The sequence below is a fragment of the Abramis brama genome, assembly GCF_963993115.1.
Source record: "Abramis brama genome assembly, chromosome: 16".
Taxonomy (NCBI): domain Eukaryota; kingdom Metazoa; phylum Chordata; class Actinopteri; order Cypriniformes; family Leuciscidae; genus Abramis; species Abramis brama.
Genome location: NC_139978.1, coordinates 30,259,732 through 30,282,799, shown reverse-complemented (window position 1 = coordinate 30,282,799; position 23,068 = coordinate 30,259,732). Strand labels below are relative to the sequence as shown.

Below are 23,068 nucleotides of genomic sequence, written 5' to 3'. Positions count from 1 at the left end.
ATATCAGGGTGACTTCATATAGCTTCTAGTGTTGTTGGCACAAAGACAGTTTGATCTGTTTTTGGGAAGCATTGATTACCGCCGAAACTGCCGCCTGAAAGCCCTGCGGGGAGGAGCTCGCTCCACAGCGGATCTGACATTCGTCTGAGTCCACACAACAAAATCAAACACAAATCCCTCAACCTTTCATCATATCACTTCCACGGCCTTGATGGGCCATGTTGTCTAAGCACCAAATATCTACTATCTTGCGATGACATAGCTTTTTTTAATTGTTGTAACGTGTTAGACGTTTTTCTTGCGCTCACAAAAGATCCCTCCTTTCTAATTTCTCCTTCTCTCCTCACAGACCCCCCACAAAAGAGGATAGAATGATTACAAAATGAGAAATGTTTGAATAATTAAGCATCATCTGAAAAGATGCACTTGTCAAGAGTTTATCAGTTTAATATAATTCTGTTCGTTCTGTATATTGTCTATAAAACACAGCTTCATATTTTTCACTCTAAGGAGTCAAATTTGGGAGAATGTCTTTTGGCTATTGGAATGAACATTTACATATCTCCAGGCATAAAATTTAACATGCTCTGACATCAAACAGAAATCTTTGAAATGTAAGTACCGTAGTTATGTTTAAACTGTGGATTTCCTCTGAATTTACATAATTACACTCAGGACTTTAATTAAATCTCAAGAGACTCACTCAACCCAAGTAACAATAATTTCTTAGAGATATATAAAACAGCGAACATGTTGCCCTGAATTACTATGAAGTGCTAAGGTGTAGAAGGTAGTAATTAATCAATTGTTCTGTGAAAGCTACTTTGAAGTGCCGTTTAACTTTGAAAGGCTTCATGTCGGGCCTGAATGACTACATTAAATAGTTAGTTCAACCAAAAATGAGAATTCTGTCATTCATTCACCCTTGTGTTGTTTTAAACTTTTATGACTTTCTTTTTTCCGTAAAACACAAAAGATGTTAGACAGAATGAGAATCAATCAATCAATCAATCAATCAATCAATCAATCAATCTTCAAACTTCAAGGCTTTTTAGACTTTTGTGAAAACCTTCAAAACTAACATTCCAAGTTTATCTAGACAAACTTTGTTTTTTTAGTTAAAACAAATTACAGTTACATGAATTTCTCAGAATTTCAAGTCATTTTTGTTCTACTTCCTTCAAATTCCAATCCAAAACAATTAATGTTTTATTTTTTCTAGGGACAGATATAATAAACATAGATAAAACTGGGACAACAGCCATTCAATGCATGTATCATAGTGCTTGTAGCTAAAGCTAATTTGCAACAGAATATAAAAAACAATCTAAAATTCATTGTCAATTCAGTTCTGTATGGTGCATGACCCTGGTATTTTAGAATGACACGTATTGCATCTAAACAGTAAAATGACTTGTTGCGTCACCGCTGGACTCTGAGATTCTTAATTTCACGTTTCAATTCTTCTGCTGCCTCTTTGAACGAGGCCCAATTCGTGTTTCAATTAGAACTAAACTGAGGAACTTGAGGTGGTGAGGCAGTGGTGAAATCGGAGGCTCGTGTTGAGCCGTGCCAGCGGAGGACAGATTTCTTTCTGACAGGCCAAGAGCTGCGCTCATTTTCTCCCCGTGCAACAGTCCTCTGCTATTAATTTTTAATCAAGCTGCTCCATCTGCGTTTCTGTGAGGGCTCTGCTGCTCCCCGCAACCATTCTATGAGATGCGTCTCGCATGGCTGTTCCCCGCGCCCTGTCAGACAAAAGCGAGACGTTCGAGAAACGAAGGAGAGAGATTTGAGTTCAGTACAGGGGTTTTCACTCTCACAATAGCATATATAAACACAGAAATTCACACATTCGATTGCGCCCCGAGGTCACGGTGTACGGGGCTTTGAACACCTGCCAGTGCAGTGACACAGCATCCAGCACATCTTCAGTTCTCTGCAGGATGAATCATCGCACCTAACATGCCCGTCCCTTCCCAATGTGCCGCATCAAAGCTGCTGTTTACAGGTGGGCGCTGTTGACCGCACCAATATCGATTTTGCTAATTTTCTAAAGCCCGTCTGCACAAGAAACGCTCGCTGCAAGCTGTCTCGGTGAAATCCGTTTTTGGGCCTTGAGCTCAATTATATGCAAATCAAGAAAAGGGATTTAATTACACCTGATGCAGGGCTTGTTTACATATTCAGAACAAAAAAGTGTCTCTTGTCGCCTGCAGGATCCTCCAGAGGGATTCTGGCGGAGTATGCAACGAACCCTCCGCTGTCAGACGCCAGATCGGGGCATTAAATACGAGCCTCAATACGGTTCAGGAGCTCAGCACTTGGGAAACAGCTGAGGTAAAATGGATGAGGTGTAAAACCTAGAGCAGAACAGCTGTTTGTGTGCTATTGAGAACACATCTGTAGGTACACCTCACATCAATGCAGTTGTTACAGCGCAATTAAAAATAACATATGGAGACCTCCCATCAGAGACTGGAACAAACACAGTGTTTCTGGAAACTTGCTCAACACTAGAAGCTACAGAACAGGCAGACCTGCCTTTATATCATTGGCCATTCACACATTCCTGACCAATCCAATTAAAGACAGCGATGAGCTCTGAGATACTATAAAGAAGGGTAATTATCTATGACTGCTGCTAATGCAATACACCATCGTGCATTTCATTTAGTTCATTTCTCATTACAGCATTCACAAAAGCACAAAGCCTTTGTTATTCTGGTTAAGTGTTGCTTAAAATCTCAATTCTATCCCTTAAATAAAATTGGAACATTTAATTAATTTCAACAATAAATTAAGTTAATATTAAGTAACTTCTTAAGTACTGAGTATCTTAAAGAGACAATATTGCCAGTTATTTTGTCTATTTTTGCTCTATAAACAAAAATAGTTCCAGAAATAGTTTGAACAAATCAGCTGTGTGAATGATTCATTGACTCAAACATAAAGACATTCACTTTTGTTAAAGAAAGAATAAAGCTGTGTCCGAAATCGCCCCCTTATACCCTTAAATACGGCACTATTTGAGGGGACAGCCATTTGTAGTGGTGTCCGAAACCATAGTGGACGTTATTGAGTGCACTCATTCAATCCCATAATGCAACGCAATCACGAATGTACATCTGATGTATGCTCAATGCCTAGAGAATACCCATAATGCACTGTGAGAGCTGCGGCAAGTAAATTTGCACGTCGGACCTGAAGATGGCACCCGCAGCTGAATCATCCATCCATCCGTTTTCCAAACCGCTGGTCCAATGTGGCTACAGCGTAATATCATACAGGTATAAATTAGTTTTTAATTGATTATTAAATTGTTTAATTAAGGTTTATACATGCTAGTTTTCATGACAGATTTCAAGATCTTTTCATTACATTACTACTGCTAGTTTCAAATGATTAACAGCAAGGACAAACTATGCAAAAGCGGCAGCTCTTCCGGCGCACTCAGTGTCCGAAATCACTCACTGCACAGACCGATCGGTGTGTGATATCAAAGTACCGACGGTTACCTATGCTTTCGAATCACTCTCGCAGTACTTTGATGTCATGCTGTCTGTGCAGCGCCACTTCAAGTCCAACACACCTAATCACTTCTTTTGTTCCAGAATGAATCATTTGAGTGAATGATTCAATGACTCACTCATAAGCAAAATCACTTAGCTTTTCTCACATGAATCAATGTTTTTGAATGAATCATTTGAGAAAATTATTCTATTGGCATAACTATTTTAACATGCAAAAAGATTGTGAATCCATGTTAATATATTCACACCACCTCTTTGAACCTGTGTAAACAATACATCTTTAGTTTAAGCTTAAGCTTAGTTTAAAATAGCTATAGAAAGGCAAATATAATACTAGTATAATTGGCTCACAATGATGTAAATAATACCAAAAACATCCCTCTTTATGCATTTACACATAAAACAACTTGCTTCATAATGATTTTGGTTTGGACCTGAACCTGTGTATCCAGCATGAGCACAAGAGCTCAACGGTAGGAGAAAATGTACAAACTGCAGCATCATGACTTTAAAATGAATGTATTCTAATTCAATATGTGCCAACAGAACATGTTTGAACTGGCACTGACAAAAATGAGGTTGAACATGAGTGTCATCGGATCCAGCGTAATTCACATCCTTTATTCATGTGGGGACTGTCACAACAAATAACATTTCATCTGTGGCTAAGGTAAAAACTTAATTACCATGTTGGGATACTGTGGCGCACACAAGCAGCCATCTTACTCATCTATACATACACTGTAGGGAAAATAGCGATTTATACAATAGAAATAGTTTCAAAGCAGCTTTACAGTAATAAACAAGAAAATTTACAGAATTAATGATGCAAACTTCATCAAATATGAGAGATTCTGCTACAAATCAGCTGCAGAAAGATAAGTGTCATTATTTAGCTCAATTCAGTTCAGTGTTGATATTATTCACTGATAACTCAAGAACCAGGGGCCTCATGTACAAAGACTTGCGTTGAATTCATACTAAAACATTGCGTACGGACAAAGCTGTAAATGTGCGTACGCACAAAAAAACCCAGATGTATGAATCTCTGCGTACGAAGGATCCCACGCATATTCTCTTTGTACATCCCAGTTAACGTAAAATTGAGCGCACATGCACGAGCACAACGCCCCACCCAGTCTCCTCCCTTAATTAAATTAATTTAAATATGGTAATGAGTCCACTTTGGCAAAAGAAAGCAGTAAGAAAATGGCGGCAAGAAACGAAACTTTACAGAAAGTGAATTGGAGGTGCTACTATCGGAGGTAGAAACGAAAAAAAAAAATATATATTTGGAACTTTGTCCTCCGGAATTAATAACAAAAGGAAAAAATATGAGTGGGAGAGTTTGGCTGATGCCGTCAATGCGGATGGATCTGAAAGTCGCACTGTAGAGTAGACTGAGTACAGTTGAGACACTTTTTGCGTTTTGATTTTTCACACAAAAATAGACATTGAAAAGAAGTGAATTTCCATATGACACGCCACATGACATTTCATTAGCTTGTAGACTAAGATATTATCAATCAATAATACCCTACAGTAGTTTATATTTTCCACAATTAGCTCAATTTTTTGTCTCAACTTTGTCTCAACTGTACCAATATGTGGTACAGTTGAGACAGTGCATGGTACAGTTGAGACACCCATTTCTAATGATGTGAAGGTAACTAACCATTCATTGTAAATATAAAAAATAAAGACAAATAAAGAAAATAACAATTGGGCAGCATTTTTGTTTATTCATCCATTTATATTCATTAATTTTATTTAAATTAGCACTGGTTAAAATGTATAAAGCAGGAACAAGATATGTAACAATATTTATTAATAATACACAGTTTAAATATCACAAATATCAAATTTTATTTTCATTTGCGTCCTATGCTGACTTATTACGACGTTTAACCTGTTATCATAACGCTGAACAACTAAACAGTGTGTTTCCTAATAGAACTCTATCGGGGGTAGCCTACAGTATGTGTCTCAACTATCCCCCGCTGGCCACCTCGCACATTTCTCTAGATTTTGCAATTACCTTGCATGACACAATACCATGAAATATGCCAGTTTTTTAGGGCACAGAATAACGTTTGTGGTGATACCAGTTACGTTTAACAGTCACATAAGGATAATAAGCTATTCATTGTGGAGAGTGCATGGTGAAGTGAACGTCATATCTTAGAAAAAAAAACTTTTCCAGATATCTTCGGATCGGAGATGCGTCCGTTGTTCAAATTTCCTACGATCAAAGAGGACTCTAATACGCACGTGCACAGCAAAAATCACAACTTGTGCTTGCTGCGAACGCAAGTTATTTAAGGTGTCTTAACTGTACACAGCCTACCCTAAATGACCTTAAAAAGAAATGGTCTGATATAAAGGTGGACATTAAACCAAAGCTGTCATTGCCATAGACTAAGGGTTGTATCAATTTGCATATGCTTTTATATGTTCTTATTTAATTGCATAATTGATAGAATATTTCCATAAGGCTCGTGTGACAATATATGTCATTTATTTTATAAATTGCAAATTAATAGCAATGCTTCCCACAGGTGGTGGTGCGATAGACTTGTAGAACCATTCGTTGTGTAATGTTTGCAACTTCACTTCATTGCCTGTAAGAGTCGCCAACGGACAAAAACAATGAGAAATGTACGTACGCCAGACATGAAATTGGCGTGGAGGAACGCACATTCTCGCGTTAATTTCACTGTTAGTACATACGACCGTGAGCGTGAAAGCTGGCGTACGCAAAGTTTTTGTGCGTACGCAAGATTGATACATGAGGCCCCAGTTAATTGAGTCAGTGAGTTGAACGATCTGATTCATGAACAAATCTTTCAGACAAGTTTTATGATTGAGATCAACTGATTAATTCATTGATTAAACTCAAATAACTTGTTCACAAATCAAAGTATGCAAGTATGTCAAAGTATACCTTTTTGGTCTGTTTACCATGCATTATACAAATTATACTGAATGGTTTCAGACTACTTGGAATTTAGTGCACTAGTCATATGGACTACTTTTATGATACTTCAATGATACATTTATGATGCTTTTGCTTCCTTATCCATTAATTAATTGCATGGAAATGAGTCACCAGCATGATATTCAAAATTTCGTCTTTAATGTTACACAGAGAAAAGAAAGTCATATAGGTTTGGGATGACATGAGAGTGAGTAAATGGTAACAGAATTTTTTTTATCTTCTAGTTCCTCAATGTGGCATATGCTGTAATAGTATTAATAAGATAAGAAGTCCAGGTCTGTTCCCCCTCATTCATCTATAAAGTTATGGGATGTTAATGGCCGTTCAGTTAGCTCTGTGAAATTATCTGGAGTGCTTTCACTGATAGCATCATAGCGGCTTTGCGATGCCATCAGCTGAAATCTTATCAGCGACATCAGCCTCCTATCTGTGTGCTGACCCGGTTTCATGTCTATAGCTCGCCGCCTGTCTATTCCTCTGAAACGCTTCACAAAACACATATTACAGTTCATTACTGTGTCACGTTTGGCCAAATGAATGGATGCCGTGAGACAGAAAAATATGCAGAGCATCCCGAAGGTTACAGAGACTAGAAAAATAATGCTCTTTGAAAAATAGCTCCCATTAGGAATCTGAAGCATTCAATGGAGCATTGCTATTTAACTTTTTTTTTTTATTATGCACCATCTCTGAGATTTGTAAAGCTCTGCATCTGTCTTAATAAACACAATCCTTGGCCAGACACAACCTTTACAAAATCAGTGGTATTGTACAAGCTAGATCACACAGGCCCTGTTTACACCTGGTATTTGGTCGATCGGATCACAAGTGGACGACGCTAAATACAGGTGTAAACGGGGTCTAAAACGTTTTGAGCTTATCCACTTTCGACCACTTCCAGGTAGTTGAAAACGCATTCGACCGGATTGCTTTCGCAGTGTAAACACTCATGTGGTCGAATGTGTAATGCATAAACATTATGGGAAGCGCGCTATCCAGACGGGATTTAAAATTTGTCGGCTGGATACCCAAGTTTGGTTTGAAGACAAAAAACGTACCAATCACAATGTTCTCTCACCATTCCTGATTTCTAACACACACTCACAGCGCTCGCCGCGGTCTTGCGGCTATCAGAGCAGAAACGAAAGCTGATGCTCTCCGTATTTTTCCGTCATCTCCATGTGCGTTCATATGTAAATTGCGCAAGCTTATTTTGTCCATTAAATCAAAAGATCTGAAAATACCCATACGTTTACCACTTAAGCAAGTTCCATGGGGAAATAATTTGATTTTTTTTCTTAGTAAAACCAAAGAACAGAAATTCTTTGGGTTTGGTAAGATTTTTTGTGTGTTTCTGAAATGTTTTGAAAATCTCACCAAGGCTGCATTCATTTGATAAAATACAGTATAAACTACTGTGAAATATTTTGAAATATTATAACATTTAAAATAGCACTTTTCTATTTTAATATATTTAAAATGACATTTATTCTTATAATGGAATGTTTTTTTAAACAATAAATATATATATATATATATAATATATAAAAATTTAATTAATTTAAAATTAATATAATATAATATAATAGTTGTATAAACTTTATAAATAGATTTTTGTAAGAAGTTTAGCTTGTAAACTGTACTATATTTCTGTTAAAAGAAAAATCAGTCATGACATAATACTATCAAATTTGCCTTGATCTTTTGACATATAAGAGGTCTTTGTATCATTAAAACATCCTGCAAGTTTCACAACTTAAAACATCCTCCTCATTATAAATAAAGCATTTATTTAATCAAGCTCCAAAAATACAGAAACGCGTTCAGTTTCTGACATACTCCATGCTTGAGTCTGTCGACAACAGGACAAATAGAAGAGTAAACGGAAGCGTAAAGGAACGTTCGTAGATTTCAGAAGGATACCAGCGTCAGGAATAAGCAGATGGTTTAATTTTAATGCCATTATGGATCATGTCAGAGGATTATATGTTTGTTCGGAGCATTTGACTGCAGATTGTTTTGTAAATGAGGCAAAGCGTAATGGAGAGTTTGCAAAGACACTTATGTTGACAGAATAAAGCGGTCAGCTGTATTGGATCTAACAGAAGCTGCATCACAAACCGTAAGTAAACAATTTCATAATGCTTTGTCTGTAAATTACTTGGGTGAAATAGCGAGTGGCAGTTGATACTGTCTCTTATGCAATGACCTTAGCCAATTATAACAGTGACTGACAAGCCTTAAAGGAGCCGCCCCTTAAAAACATATCATTTATGACAGACGGTCAGAATGAGGGTTGAAAAAAATCGTTTCTTTCGTCCTTTAACATTATATTTGAACCTCAAGGAACATATTACAATTATAATAAAAAGATCCATGTCATGACCCTTTTAAAATAATTTTATATTTTGTTATATAATGCAAAGACATTCGTAAGTGTGAATGTCAAACATTTATAAGTGTGGCTAAAATGTCCAAATACGTGTTGGGGCCACTGTATAACAAAACCTGTCGCAAATGTTCTCTGATTTTCTTTGCATTAACATAAATGCTTTATACTAGGTGCATGAGTAAAAAAGCAACACTTTTATGGTCTGGTGTTGATTAAGATAAACAAGGTTGGGAAGCACTGTGAAAATATGCAATGATCATAACACACGTGTGCACGCTTGGAGAAGCATTACCCGTGTCTGTCATGACAGTGCTGGCGCTGATCCTTTTCCTTTCCGAGAGGAAAACACTTGGATTGATAACATTTATAATGGATTACGGTGTTTAAAAGTGAAGCCGAAAGCTGTGATAGCATCTCATTTCCACACAAGGAAGAAGAAAGATAGAGAGAAACAGAACATAATGCAGAAGGGCAAGGACAGGCGAGAAGAAGATCAGAGGAATTTTCAATTTTAGCTCGCATCTCCCCCATAAAATTCAAGGCCATCCGTGCATGGCCAGCGAGCGCCACGTGGTCCATCCACGGTGCAAGATAAGTAGTCAGTCTAAAACAATCCGAATGGCGATTAATGGAACGCTTTGTGGATGCTGAGCAAGGCCATGTTTTATTCAAAGCCTCTGGAGGGCTATACTCACAGATAAATCACAGATAAAGACCCAGTGAAAATTGCCAATATTTTCATAGTGCCAAACAAGTCAGCGGGGACCACGTTGGTTTGATATCCATCTCTTTCCCTGCTTAGATTCATTCCACCAGCCCGTAGACACATTGCATCATTCCATCGAATGGGCGATGGCTGTCTCGTGAAAGATCTATCCTATTTATTCAGTCCATCCTTTATTTTTCGCTCTCTGAATCATCTGGGAATTCACCTACAGACCAAGACAACTATTACCGGACGTGGACGCAAGGCTATTCTCTATTACCTTACATGAGATGTATGAAAATGCACAGAGATCTCACATAATCCTGGAGGAAACCTGCCATGGTGACCTGTGAACAAGACTAAATTGTAAGGTAAAGGGAGGACCAGATCCATTGTGAGAGAATGCATTGTTAAAACTAAAACTAGCAGCACTACATTTTTCAGTAGTGTGACAAAAAACATGGTCTTAGTATTTTTGTCTTGTTTTCCAGCAAAAAGCTGAGAAAATCACATATTTGTCAAAGACTTTGTCTGGATGGGATTTAGAACGATGATCAAAGTAGATTGAGTCTATCGACACCCCTAATGCTTCTCATCTTGGGTTGACATTTCATTGGTGATCCCGTTATTTTACATATGCATGTGCTTACATAATGATATCACTTGTTTCTGTATCTTCTTCGCATGTGTTTTGATCAGGGGCCGTATTCACAAAGAATTTTAAGGCTAAAAGTAGCTCCTAACTGGCGAATTTAGGAGCAACTCCTAAAAATAATGGGCGTGTCACTCGTAACTTTAGGAATCTAATTTTTTTGACTAAGAGTAATTCACGAAGCATTTTAGCCCTAAAAGTAGCACCTAAGCCTGGGACAGCTTAAAAGAAGTCGAGAGGACTCCTAACTCACTAAGACCTATTCACAAACCGCTTTTTGTGGCATTTCACGTTGCGATGTTTTGAAATGCGTATGCGGCGGCTACAGGAGCTTCCAATCGCGAGGGAACAATTTTGCATTGTATAGGCATAACTAGGGATGCAATAACGCCACCACCAACAACCAAAACTAGGCTACTCATTGCATGTAAACTAATTGTAACGTTTCATTGTGAATCAAATTAAAATGTTCTTCTCTTTGCAAACGTAGACAGAGGCATATAGTGACAGATTAATTCAATAATGTTGCAAAGATATTGCATCAATCCATATGTTTTATTAGGCTACTAGGCTATTTGTTTTGCCTTACTCTTTATTCATTTAGGCTATTTATTCAGTTATTCATCATCTTCTGTTTTTCACACTACTTGTGTAGCGCACGCATTCTCAGACCTGTCACCTGTCACTCATCATCGTAGGGGAGGTGTTTGGAATCATTCCCGCGTTACAATCATCAGCCAATCAAGGTGGTCACTTCAGTCGAGCTCGTGCATGAGTAATGACGTCATCCATAGCAACGAAGACTCACTCTTAGTTTAGGAGTTGTCATTTTTCTTTACTAAGAGTAGGTCTGAAAGGCGTTGTGAATAACTTTTAAGAGAAAACTCCTAGCTAAAATCTTTTAGTGCGATTTAGGAGTACTCCTAGTGGTAAGATAAAATGCTTTGTGAATACGGCCCCAGAAGATTAAGTATTCTTTTAAGAAGATGCGTAACAGCGTATAACAGTGAAAACACGGAAAGCAGGAAAATTACGTTTTCTCATAAATGGAGGTAATTTCCATCAATGGCGGGGAAAGAGTTAAGTTTATTTTTGGTAAATGATTCATGTTTTAGCATAAATCTCACTAATTTGTTAGGTTTATGTTTAAAGCAATAAAAATAAATGGCACAATACACATTTAAGATTTTTTTTTCATTTACACAAAAACTGCTGTAATAAAACTTTTTTTTAGTGAATCAGTTTGTTTTATGGTTAATTTCAATGAATTATTTCAAAATATGACTCACCAATTCATATTCAAGTCATCCTTCTGGAACTAATTTAATTCATATTCTGAATGGAACTAATGGAATGGAACTAAATCTGGAACTAATTTTTTTTTAATCATCTTTGTTGTAGCAAAATAAATACTTAGCATCAACATATGTATAAATATTCATACATTTTAGTTTATTTTATAAATATTTATACTTTATTATTATTTACACTATATTTATAAATAATTCGATTTTTTTCGCTTTTCAAGCCATAAATTCATGTCATCCACTCATTTGTAGAAAAGTGATGTTTCTATATATTATTTTTTTATTTTTATATGATATGATATATCTTTTACAACTGAGCATCTGGACGGGATGCCAGTATTTGAACTACCAACTTTTCAACATTCAACCGACATTCAACTTTTACCAAGAAAATTGTTAAAAAGATCTATATACATAATGAAAGTGCACTTAAGGTGAAATTGAAGTCTTTATTAAGTGATCATTTTCATGTCCATCCATGTTACAGGCTGTATTATCTAATCCAGTGCTGGCTAAACACTTTAAAAAGCCTCAGTGTAGTTAGTTACATGTGTTAATTACTTACAGTCTAGCTAACTACTTTTCAAAAGGGTGTAGCTTCACTAGGGAGTTATTGCTCTCATCAATACACCACTTGCACAGTTAAACGCAAACGCTGTTTTAAAGGGGACATATCATGCCAAATGCACTTTTTTAGCCCTTAAATGCATTTTGTTGTATATTTGGAGTGTTTAGAAGTACAGAAAATATGAAATTATTCTCTTCAGGTGCTTCGTTGATATCTTTATATTCTGTTTTGGTCATATTTTTCAACCTGTTCCGATTTTTCTGTTATCTATGACGTTTTTTGAACTATTACGTCACAGTATTTGCAGCGGAACTGCCAAATAAGGACATTGACTTCCTGCCCACCACTTCGAGCAATCCGCCATTTTTATTTCTCGCTGCAATTTTGTAGTCCAAGCTAAAGGATGCAGAAGTTACGAGAGGGTAAGTTAAAATGTTCGGTTGTTGGATGTAGTAACCCACACGCTTCATTACACCGTCTAATGTAGATGAACTGCCGCGCTTGTTACAGGACGCATGTTTAACTGAAAGAACGAGCAGAGAGAGAGACCCGGTCGCGCGCGCGCTCACTCCCTCTCTTCAGAGCCAGGCGAAAGTGTAAACAAGACATCACCGTCTCCAAACTAGACGCTGTCTTCCTCTCTCTCCCTCGCACATATTAATCAAAATAAATCGACACGGTGGTAAAAGGTCGGAAGACCAAAGTTTCATGTGTAAATACAGTACACACAATTGCGATACATCCATATGAAGACGTTGTTCTACAGGTTCGTCGTCTTCATTTTCATCTCGCTCCTGCTCCGACTCTGGCTCGAACATGTAAGGCTGGCTGGACAAGTCTTCCGTTGTTGACATTTTGTTAATAACGTGTGAATAAAAAGTTTCTGTGCCGCTAGATAATCGTATCTCTGCTATCAAACTACAAAAATGGCCGAACGGGGTGGAGTTGAACCGAGTGTGGGCGGGGTATGAAGTGTCTCAATTGTATTTAAAGAGACCGCACCAAAACGAGTTGCTCTCAGACGCACATCAGAAAAGGGGTAGAAAAGGGGCCTGTGGAGCTATAATAATGAGGAATTCAGACCCAAGCATTGCAGTTCCGCTTTATATAGACTACAAATGTATGATTTATATGTAAAAAGGAACAATTTAAAAGCATGATATGTCTCCTTTAAACCACTAACTGCACCTTGCTGAGTCTTGTGTTCAGAAGAAGATCAACAAAAATGTCACACTTCTCTTGCCTTGTGAGATGTAAAGGTTTCTTTCCCCCAGCTGTGTTCGAACACACTACAGAATCAGCTGCACTTTAGACTGTTTAAAAATTTATTCTGAATTAACACTTACTGACAGAAACATCTCGCTTGAGCACATGGAGAGTCACAATATAGACTCGTGTTCTTTGAAATCCTTCGGTTTTTAAATATTGAGGGGGTCACTGTAGTGGATTCTTCCATCTTGTGGCAGTAAACAATAACAGTGTGATTCAGAAGGGAGAGCTTACACAAACCCGCACACACACACACACACGCACGCGCGCGCACACACACACACACACACACAAACAGGATCCAGTGGAGACAAGCGGCGAAAGGAAAATATGTTTGTCAGCAGAATCTCGGCCATATTTCTCTGTGTAACATCCAGTGGGTTTTGAGAGTGTAATAGCAGGATACGGATTGGAAATGAGCGAGTGAGAGAACAAACCATGAATTTCAAAAAGAAACGGGGAGGTGAGGATGCGAAGAAAGAGAGAGAAAACCAGCAGATCCTTGATGTAGCTTGCACAGATTTGAAAATAAAACAAATTAGCAAGGATATTTTGTTGTTGTTGTCTTGTTTTAGGGGGTTCTTCTGTCATTGTTTCATCTGTCATTTTATTAAAAAGAGTGCTCAGGATCAGCGTTGATATTGTCAATGAAAATGATTGTAAGCTAATTTTTTTTAAACAATAACAAAGATTTGCACTGCATTACGACAAGATTGCATTATAAATTTAATTAAAACATACTTTAGTAATAAAAATAATACTGTAAAATATTATTGCACAACAAATTCTGATAGAATAACAATGTAATATGTTGTTTTTAAATGTTGATAAATTAAAATATTTGCACAAAAACAATATGTACTATATGTAATATTTCAAAAGTTTGGGGTCAGACGATTTTTTGGTTTTCGAAAGAAATCTCTTATGCTCACCAAACCTGCATTTAATTGATCAAAAATACAGTAAAAACAATGTTATTGTAAAATATTATTACAATCTAAAACAACTGCTTCATATTTTAATGTATTTTAAAATATAATTAATTCCTGTGATTGCAAAGCTAAAAAAATAAATTCAGTAAGCACTACTCCAGTCTTTAGTTTCACTGAATAAAAAAATATGAATTTATATCTTTCATTAAAAATGACTAACTCCAAACTTTTAAACGGTAGTGTAAATATACACATACATATTGTATATGTATAATATAAAATGTTTAATTTTCAATTAAAATGACTAATGAATGAATATGACACATGATGAAAAATATTAACTAAATTGAATGGATATTTTCATAAAAATTGAAAAACTATTACAAAAAACTGTGTAAAAATGAACACCAGCCAGAATATTCACCTAAAAATGTATGTTTTGTGTTCCACAGAATAAATTAAGTCACTCAAGCTTTAAGTGAATGATAACAGAATTTTCTTTTTAACTACAGTATATTGAATTAACTGTCCCTTTAAGAGAATGCCAATGATGGAGTGACAATAAAGCAGACCAGCTATCCAAAAGCATTCTTCACAGGCTCCTATGACAGCATGGCTCATTTTTGAAGCCGATCGGGTTGTTAAAATGCATTGCAGTCTATTAATGGAGGTTCTGTGTTGAGTAATGAGTGCAGAGACGGGAGAAACACCCAGGAGAGGCGGCCATCTTTTTAACCCACTTTTTAAAATTCACTCGGCCAGACGTGGGGAGCTTGCATGGAGCCGACATCAGTGGTGAGAAAATGCCAGTCTAAGCTTAACGAAATCAGTAGGACTTCAACATCTGAATAGGAAAACAAAAGCAAAACGGCAGCAGAAAGCGAGAAAGCTGCGATTTGAGGGGGATTAGAGTATTCCGACAGTCAGCAATATGTTGTGAGAGACGAGGAAAAACCTGGTAGAAGCACTTAATGACTTTTTTTTCTCATGACAAGCACAAGCGCTTGAGGCACAGCTAGTTTATGCATGTGTGGAAAATGGAAGTTACACTCATATGTCAAGCCGTAAGAACTAAGAGCCACCGGCACGCTTTTCTGAGATGTTCTACTGGTAACTAAGTCACTTCACATCAACAGCATCCATCCACCCTCGCTTGCTGTTTACACACTCCGCCAGAAAAAAAAGAGAATGTAATGGGTCAAAAAGCCCTTGAGATAACATCTTCATTTATCGCTAGCTGAAGCAAGAGCACATAGCTGTGAATAAATTACCAAAGCACAAGACAGTGAAGTTGACCGAGTAATGTTTTCTTTACTAACACAGCTAGTGATTCAACAAGTACAAAAGTCTTTTTCAATGACTGCGTGTTAAAGAAGCTGGATGGATGGATGGATGGATGGATGGATGGATGGATGGGTAATTAATTGGATGGATGGATGGATGGATGGATGGATGGATGGATGGATGGATGGATGGATGGATGGATGGATGGATGGATGGATGGATAGGTGGGTGGATAGGTGGGTGGATAGATAGGTAGATAGATAGGTGGGTGGGTAATTGTATGGATAGATGGATGGATGGGGGTAATTGCATGGATGTATGGATAGATGGATAGGTGGGTGGGTAATTGGATGGATGGATGGATAGGTGGGTGGGAAATTGGACAGACAGACAGACAGACAGACAGACAGACAGACAGACAGATAGATAGATAGATAGATAGATAGATAGATAGATAGATAGATAGATTCTCAGTCTAAACAAAAACCGTATCTAGCCAGCTAGACAACTTTAACTTGGTCGAAAAAGTCAGTTAAAAATCAGTTATATTCACAATAATGTTCAGAAAATCAAATTATTAAGTTTGCAAGGCATAAAAACATGTAGAGGATTAACAAATGCAGATTTCAAAATGCACTGGCACTAACAGCACATATGCATCACCTAAAAATCTATTTGATGTGTGTTTTTAATCACACACAAAAAAAAGAATCTTCCATAAAAATTATCCATTCACGTATTTATGATGTGTCTTATGAATAAATGTATGAATTTATTAGAATGCATGCATGAATGAAGTTTGTGCACACTAATTAATTAGCGATGCTTTCCAGATCAAGCACTTTTTAACAGATGTCTAGGAGACGTACGTGTGCATAAATGACTCTCACACTGGCCCTCAGGCAATCATCCTTATTGTTAAGCCCTGAAATATGATATCTTGAGAAAAAAAAAAAATGAAGGAAATAATGGTTCTTGTTTTTTACCTCTGCATAGTCTTTTAAATATCGACCACGGCTTTTGGCCTGACCGACTTCTGCAAAGTTTGCTTTCCAGCAGGAAGTTCACAGGGTCAGTCTAAACTATCTGTCATTGTGTACCTTATAAAGCACATTCACAGTCTGACTCTATCTCTGCCAAGATATTGTGACAGTTTCTGCTCTACAGATAAGGACTGAAGGGCACACAATTGCAAAATTCAGAGCATTTGATAAGAGTGAGGTATTAGACATTTTTCATTGTCAAAATACTTCCTTAATATAAAGACACAAATATAAGTAAGAGATTTATAGGCTGACTTCCTTAAAAAGGAGGGAGAGGGAGTATGTTATTTTTCCAACTGTGCATTAATTACACACTTCAGCTTTAATGAGTGACGAGTGATAGTGTTAACATCACACATGCGGTGCAGCACTGGCAAACTAGACACGCTTCAAATCAATTTCACAGAAAAAGTCTCACATAGTGAGTCACCAAAAAACGAATCAGAAACAAATATTCATCTTCCCAAAAAACACGACAAAAGGGCAAAATCTTTTGTATGGTAAACAGTTGTGGCAATTTCTAACTTCTGTCAGGGAACATTTGTGATGAGGCGAGATTTATGAGGATCGATGTGATTATGGGCTACGATCCTTTTTTCTGCTGATGTGGAACCGGACAGACTTTCGAGAACACTATGTGATGACTGTGGGGATATGGCAGGGATAAAGTAAACACGATTAAATACACCCTTTTCTTCTTTAGGAGGATGTAGGAAAAGGGTTAAGTTCATTATTTTGGGCAGGTCATCAAAAGAAGAAAGTTCTCTTGACAAAAGAACTGGCCAATAGGATTCTGACAAAAAGCTCACCACACAATTTCAGGTCAGGAACATGATAAAAAGCTTGTGTGGATGTTATATATCAGATTAAACATGCTGATTCAGATGATACCAGTTCATTATCACTCAACATCCATGATACATCAACATGATCCCTAATGAAATTGCAAAGCTGAAAGCATAATACTACACTTTACCTTAAATGCGATGTCTAGCTCATGCTAAACACGGCCAAAGTATTTCTGTGCCTTCAGGGTTTGTATAAGCTTCAGAAAGTGTTTTTCGAGTATGTGAAAGATGTCAATTCAACTTTATTTATATAGCGCTTTTTACAATACAGATTGTTTTTAAAGCAGCATAGTTATTAATTTAGTTTATTTATATATATAGCCGCTCTGGAGAAAATCGGGATGTCATCGTCCAGCTCAGTTCAGTTCTCATATAATGGTGTCAATGCAGGCAGATCAATAATATTGTTGAATATTAAATGTCCTCAACTAAGCAAGCCAAAAGCCAAAGGTGAAAAGGGCGACAGTGGCAAGGAACCAAAACTCCATCAGGTGACAGAATGGAGAAAAAATACCTTGGGAGAAACCAGGCTGAGTTGTGAAAGTGTGTTTGTTTGTTCCCGGCATTTCGTTGACGAATGTTTAAGAAACAAGGCCCAGTTCGACGCTGTATTTGCAGGTCATTTGAAACTGAAAGCTGGAGCAGTCCCAGCAATAAAAGATCCCGGTCATGAGTCGGAACACAGCATCAAATGTGTGTGTTTTGTTGACAATCGGCATAAGTGCATATAGGGCCCTATCTTGACTTTGTACACCGACGGATGTATCATTCTTATTTTGCACCCGACGCACAGTGGACTTTTCCCTCGACAGAGGCACTTCGGTAAATCAGGGAATGAACCTGCGTTCCCGGGGGCGGTTCAGCGAAAAGAGGAGGTGTGTTCCGGCGCATATGTTCCCTGGTGCTATTTTGCAGTTTCAGAAAACAATTCCGCCACAGACCAGGAAAAACCTACTCTAAAGTCAGTTGCGCATTTTCAGTGGCGCATTCAGATGCTATTTTAAGGGTGCATGCTTGGCCATAATGTAGCGTGTGCACAACACCGCATACACTTTGCTTCTCTCATCTACACATATGCAGCAGTTGGCATTTTTGCAAACCATACATAATTACAAGGAAAAATATTCCACAAGAGAGAAATCATTGTGGTGTCCATGAAGATGTGAAAAATAGGCATAAATCTAGCTTACACATTTACCAAAAATATTATACGCCTGTTTAACCGAAGCTTATTTGGGTGTGTTTCTCCAATCCCCATACAATGTCACTTCTCTGTCTTTTACGGCCCTGACGAGAACGTCGGTCTCCTCGGCTGTGAACCGCTCCTGGCGTGCGCCGGGCAAATCTACCGTTATAATAGCAATCCGCCATGGAACAAGCGCGCCTGCTCTTAAAGGGAATGTGAGATGATTCTCTGATTGCCCAAACCACACCTATGAATAATGAAGCTACTTCAGACCAACCCATTTTAGATTAGCGTCGAAATCCGCCCACAAAGTTACTTGCGTTTCGCTTTTGATACTTGCGTTTCAGATCGTTAAAATAGGGCCCATTATGTAAACAACACAGACGTACAATGAATCAAAAGTTATCCAGGGATAATTTTATGTGTTTAAATACATTTGTTTATTCTTAAGTGTCCATTTGTTTATTCTTAAACAACTTCGTGCTCCTGACTCTTTAGCTCCGCCCACGGCACGCCTCCAGGAACTCTACTTTTCCGGAAAGAATCGGTACATCTGTATCTGTCTTTTATAAATCTGATAAAACTAAAGACTCTTCGGAGATATGAAGGATGCAATACTACTCTATAGGTACTCAAGATTAACATGAGATTGGCAGAAACTGTGTGTGTTATGTACCCTTTAAAATCCTGTATATTCTATACATTCTTACACAGAGACTTCTACTATCACCTCAGATGGGTGGTGTTTAAGTATGCTAGTGATTTCCTCCCTCAAACTCATTTCATTAGTTAAATAGATGGCACATCCCGGGTTCCAACACTCCTCGCTCTCAAGAATGTAGTCATTATAATTAGCTTAATTCAAGAACAATAGCAGTACGTTGGAGTTCCTCACAAGTGTAAGCACACAAGTTTGTGTGCATGCGTGAGCTTGTGATGAGGGAGTGGGAATGACTTATTATAAGCAATTCAACAGAATTATGTGAAAATGACTGATAAAAGACTTATTTATAGTGCTCTGGGAGGCTGATCATGAATGGATATGCTAATACACTACAAAAGGAAATTATGGAATGATAATTCCAACCTCTCCTTTGATGACACAAAAATACACTCTTGTGCATTAATATTCATATTGCTCCCTTAATATTCGACTTACATTTATGCACAAGCATTTCATGCTAATTGGTAATGTGGCACTAAAACGATCTCTGCTTGCATGAATGCCAAAAGTAGCTCATAAGTTTCTGTGAGCTCTAAGAAACTTTGTCTGTCATTGGCTCTGTTCAGAAACCTAAAATATTGGTTTATACTTATATTTCATTCAGTATTGAAAAGAATCCAGAGCAAATAAAAATGTAATTACTTAATCCATTTTTGTAATCAAACTGTTCACTTTTAGCAACATTCTAACGTAAATCTCTATTGAAATTAATTGCAATTTATCATTATTTAAATAGGAATTTGAATTGAATCGGCCACATCCCACAGAAGTTGAGTTGGAATTTGAATTTGAATGACAGGAAAAGGACTGTAATGAATCTCTGAGTGCAGCAGAGATTACGTATTTTTTCGTCCCAAAGTTAATGGATTTTTTGAATGGGTTTCTGGTTAAATGTCTGAAATAAGGTCTGTGGTGAACACAAGCTCAAGATATTTTCACGGTTTATTCTACAACATAAAATACATTAGTAATTCCCCCTTGTGAGTTCTTAAAGCTTTTACTTGTCTTCAAAAAGGCAGATGCTAAAAAGTGGCTAAATAAGACTGCAGTGGATGTCAGGGACATTGAACGTCAACACGTCAAATGGGAAAACTGTCTGCTTTCATAGCCTTGTTGTATTTATATGAGCACTCTTGCAAATTTTTTAACTCAAACTTTTAGGAAAATGTTTTTTCATGTGACCGTGGTGTAGTTCGTTTACAGCCTATGTTTAGCTTTTACTTCTTGCGATCGTATTTAGTCTTCAAAATTCATAAAAGTTGTGTTCATTTGTGAAGATTATCATGATGAACAAAATGTGTAAAGGCCTGTTCAAAACAAGAACGGTAAAGATAACTACAGCATCCACACCAACGAATTATATTGTTCTGTTTATTATGAGCAGTCCTGTTAATATGCTGCTTTAAAATTGGTTTCTGATTGGCTGTCAATCTTTTATTGTTCATCAGCTGTGTTGTTGTGGTTATAGTTGTGGTGTGGATTCTGCTATTCTTTTACATTTTGAGTGTTTTTTTAAACTATATCTTTGCCATTATCGTTATTATTGTCCTTGGTGTGAACGGGCCTTAAGAATCAAACTTGGATAGCTTATTTTCTGCAATAATACAAAAGCCTATGGAAAAATCCTACTGGGATTTGTCAAAGGTATCAGAGTGATGCAAACTTCGAGGTTGGCCTAGAAAAATATCTCTTCACTGTTAATGCATTCTGGGAAATGTGTTTTTAGTCAGGGCCTAAAACTAACCTTTTGCCACACCTGCCAATGGCCGGTGAATTTATAAATATTTTTTACCAGCCATGAAACATAGATTAATCCTTATTTAAGTTACAGAAGTTATAGAGTCTAGAGCAGTGAGTGATTTTTCTTTGTCTTTTGTTTTTTGATGAACATTAAAAACACAGACAGCAGAAGGAATATTAGGCTGCTGTCACTTTAAGAGCTGCACGGATCCAATATACTGATACACAAGTGTTTTCTTTCTCAACTGTTTGCGTTCACTTAAGACATAACTGACTATGTTTATGAGGATACTGGCCTTTTGACATTATTTAGTTTGAATACATCTGTTCAAGCCAGGGACGGACTGGGACTAAAAAATGGCCCTGGACTTTGACTAGGCCCGGCCCAAAGCAATCGGCGCGCGGAAACTCGACAACAACAACAACAACAATAACGCCTGGCATGAGTGTCACAAGACTTTAATTGTGGCTCATGATACTATACCATCCAAATTATAGCAATAGCACTGATGTTGACTAGATGTTGTGTTAAAAGCACATTATTCTAGATTAACTTGAATACTCACATATAAATGGACTTGATCTAAGCTCAACCTGAATAAACAAATGATGGAATGGATAAAAAAAAAAAAAAACTGGTTTTATTCCAAGATAGCATGGAATAGATTATATAATATGCTGTTATAACAGCATATTATACAATCTATTCCATGCTGTCTTAAAATGAATTTATTACTTAATAATCTTAATTAATTTATGCAGTAATTAATCTTACTGCACAAATAATAATAACACAACTAAATGAAAATACACCATTACAAATGTAACTTCTGTATTCAAAATCTTCAAACATTTTTACCAACATTTTTAAAAGTAAAAGCACAACATATTTCTTAATATTAGCTACTGCATGTGGCATTTTACAGCTAAAATGTTGAAGTTTAGCTGTTTTAACTACTGTAATCATTAAAAATGTAGCAACCTGAATATCACTTCCTAACATCATCCCTAGCAAGTAACTCTCTTTCTCCTCTCATGTTCCATACTTACTTGCCCTGGATCTGCCTGTGGAACCAGCTCATCTTTCTGTCCCTCATCACTGGTGGCATGTTGCTGCATAGCTGTCTGGCTCACTTCTTCACTGCTGCTAATATTTAACTGCGAGGTGCTGCTGCTGGCTGTGCTGCTAAATATTTCAGTTAGTTTGCGACATTTAGCGGCTTCAGTATCTAAATTCCGCTTTTTTTTTCTCTCGCCTTCTCAGCCCCACCCTTTTCTTTCCGTTTTTTACCCGCGTTATGCATATTGTTTGTTTGTTTCAATGCTTCTATCTAACGTCTTTGCTTCTCCTTACTTGGCGGCCACGGCCAGTGCAGCTGGCATCCAACTTAAAGGTGCATTGCTGCCACCTACAGTACTGGAGTGTGAAACAGATTAGTGGGGGGAAAAACAGGTGATGACTGCGTGCGTGGCGGGTGGTGGGCCGGCCCGCCGGCCGTCCTGGAGTACCGGCCGTTCTGTGATTCTCCAGATCACACAGATGGCCAGTCCACCCAAGCGCAAGAAGACGAGAAAGAGAGCTCAATTCAGTATCGCCGCTTCTGAGAAGCAGATTTCTGTGCAAGCGCTTCGGTAACGAGTAATGAATTGAGTTCCCTTTCGCGTCTTCATGTGCTTGAATATTTCAATTGCCAAGGCTTAAACTTTCGTGACGATGCAGCACTGGCGTGTCTACTGTCCCGAGCGTCGTTCACGGCCATGTTCTCACAACATTGCATTTTTAGAGTTCATAAAAATGTTATGGTCCAACTGGTGATTGACACTGTTTCATATACTCACCAACACCGATTTTTTACTCGCATTTGGCGCTTGGCAAGTGTTAATTT

The 23,068-nt window shown here is 37.5% G+C and overlaps 2 protein-coding genes across 5 annotated transcripts in view; one reads left to right on the top strand and one right to left on the bottom strand.

The window, feature by feature from the left end:
• fibcd1a (fibrinogen C domain containing 1a) overlaps positions 1 to 23,068 on the bottom strand; it is a 118,714-nt gene that overhangs the window by 18,621 nt on the left and 77,025 nt on the right. The window lies entirely within an intron of this gene.
• Positions 1 to 23,068, top strand: part of LOC311066411 (uncharacterized protein) — a gene marked incomplete at its 3' end in the record, with an annotated part of 32,335 nt that overhangs the window by 7,590 nt on the left and 1,677 nt on the right. Inside the window, exon 5 of the mRNA XM_084087598.1 lies at positions 2,220 to 2,340. Within this exon, the coding sequence (XP_083943724.1) occupies positions 2,220 to 2,340 (121 nt within the window). The remainder of the gene's footprint in view (positions 1 to 2,219; positions 2,341 to 23,068) is intronic.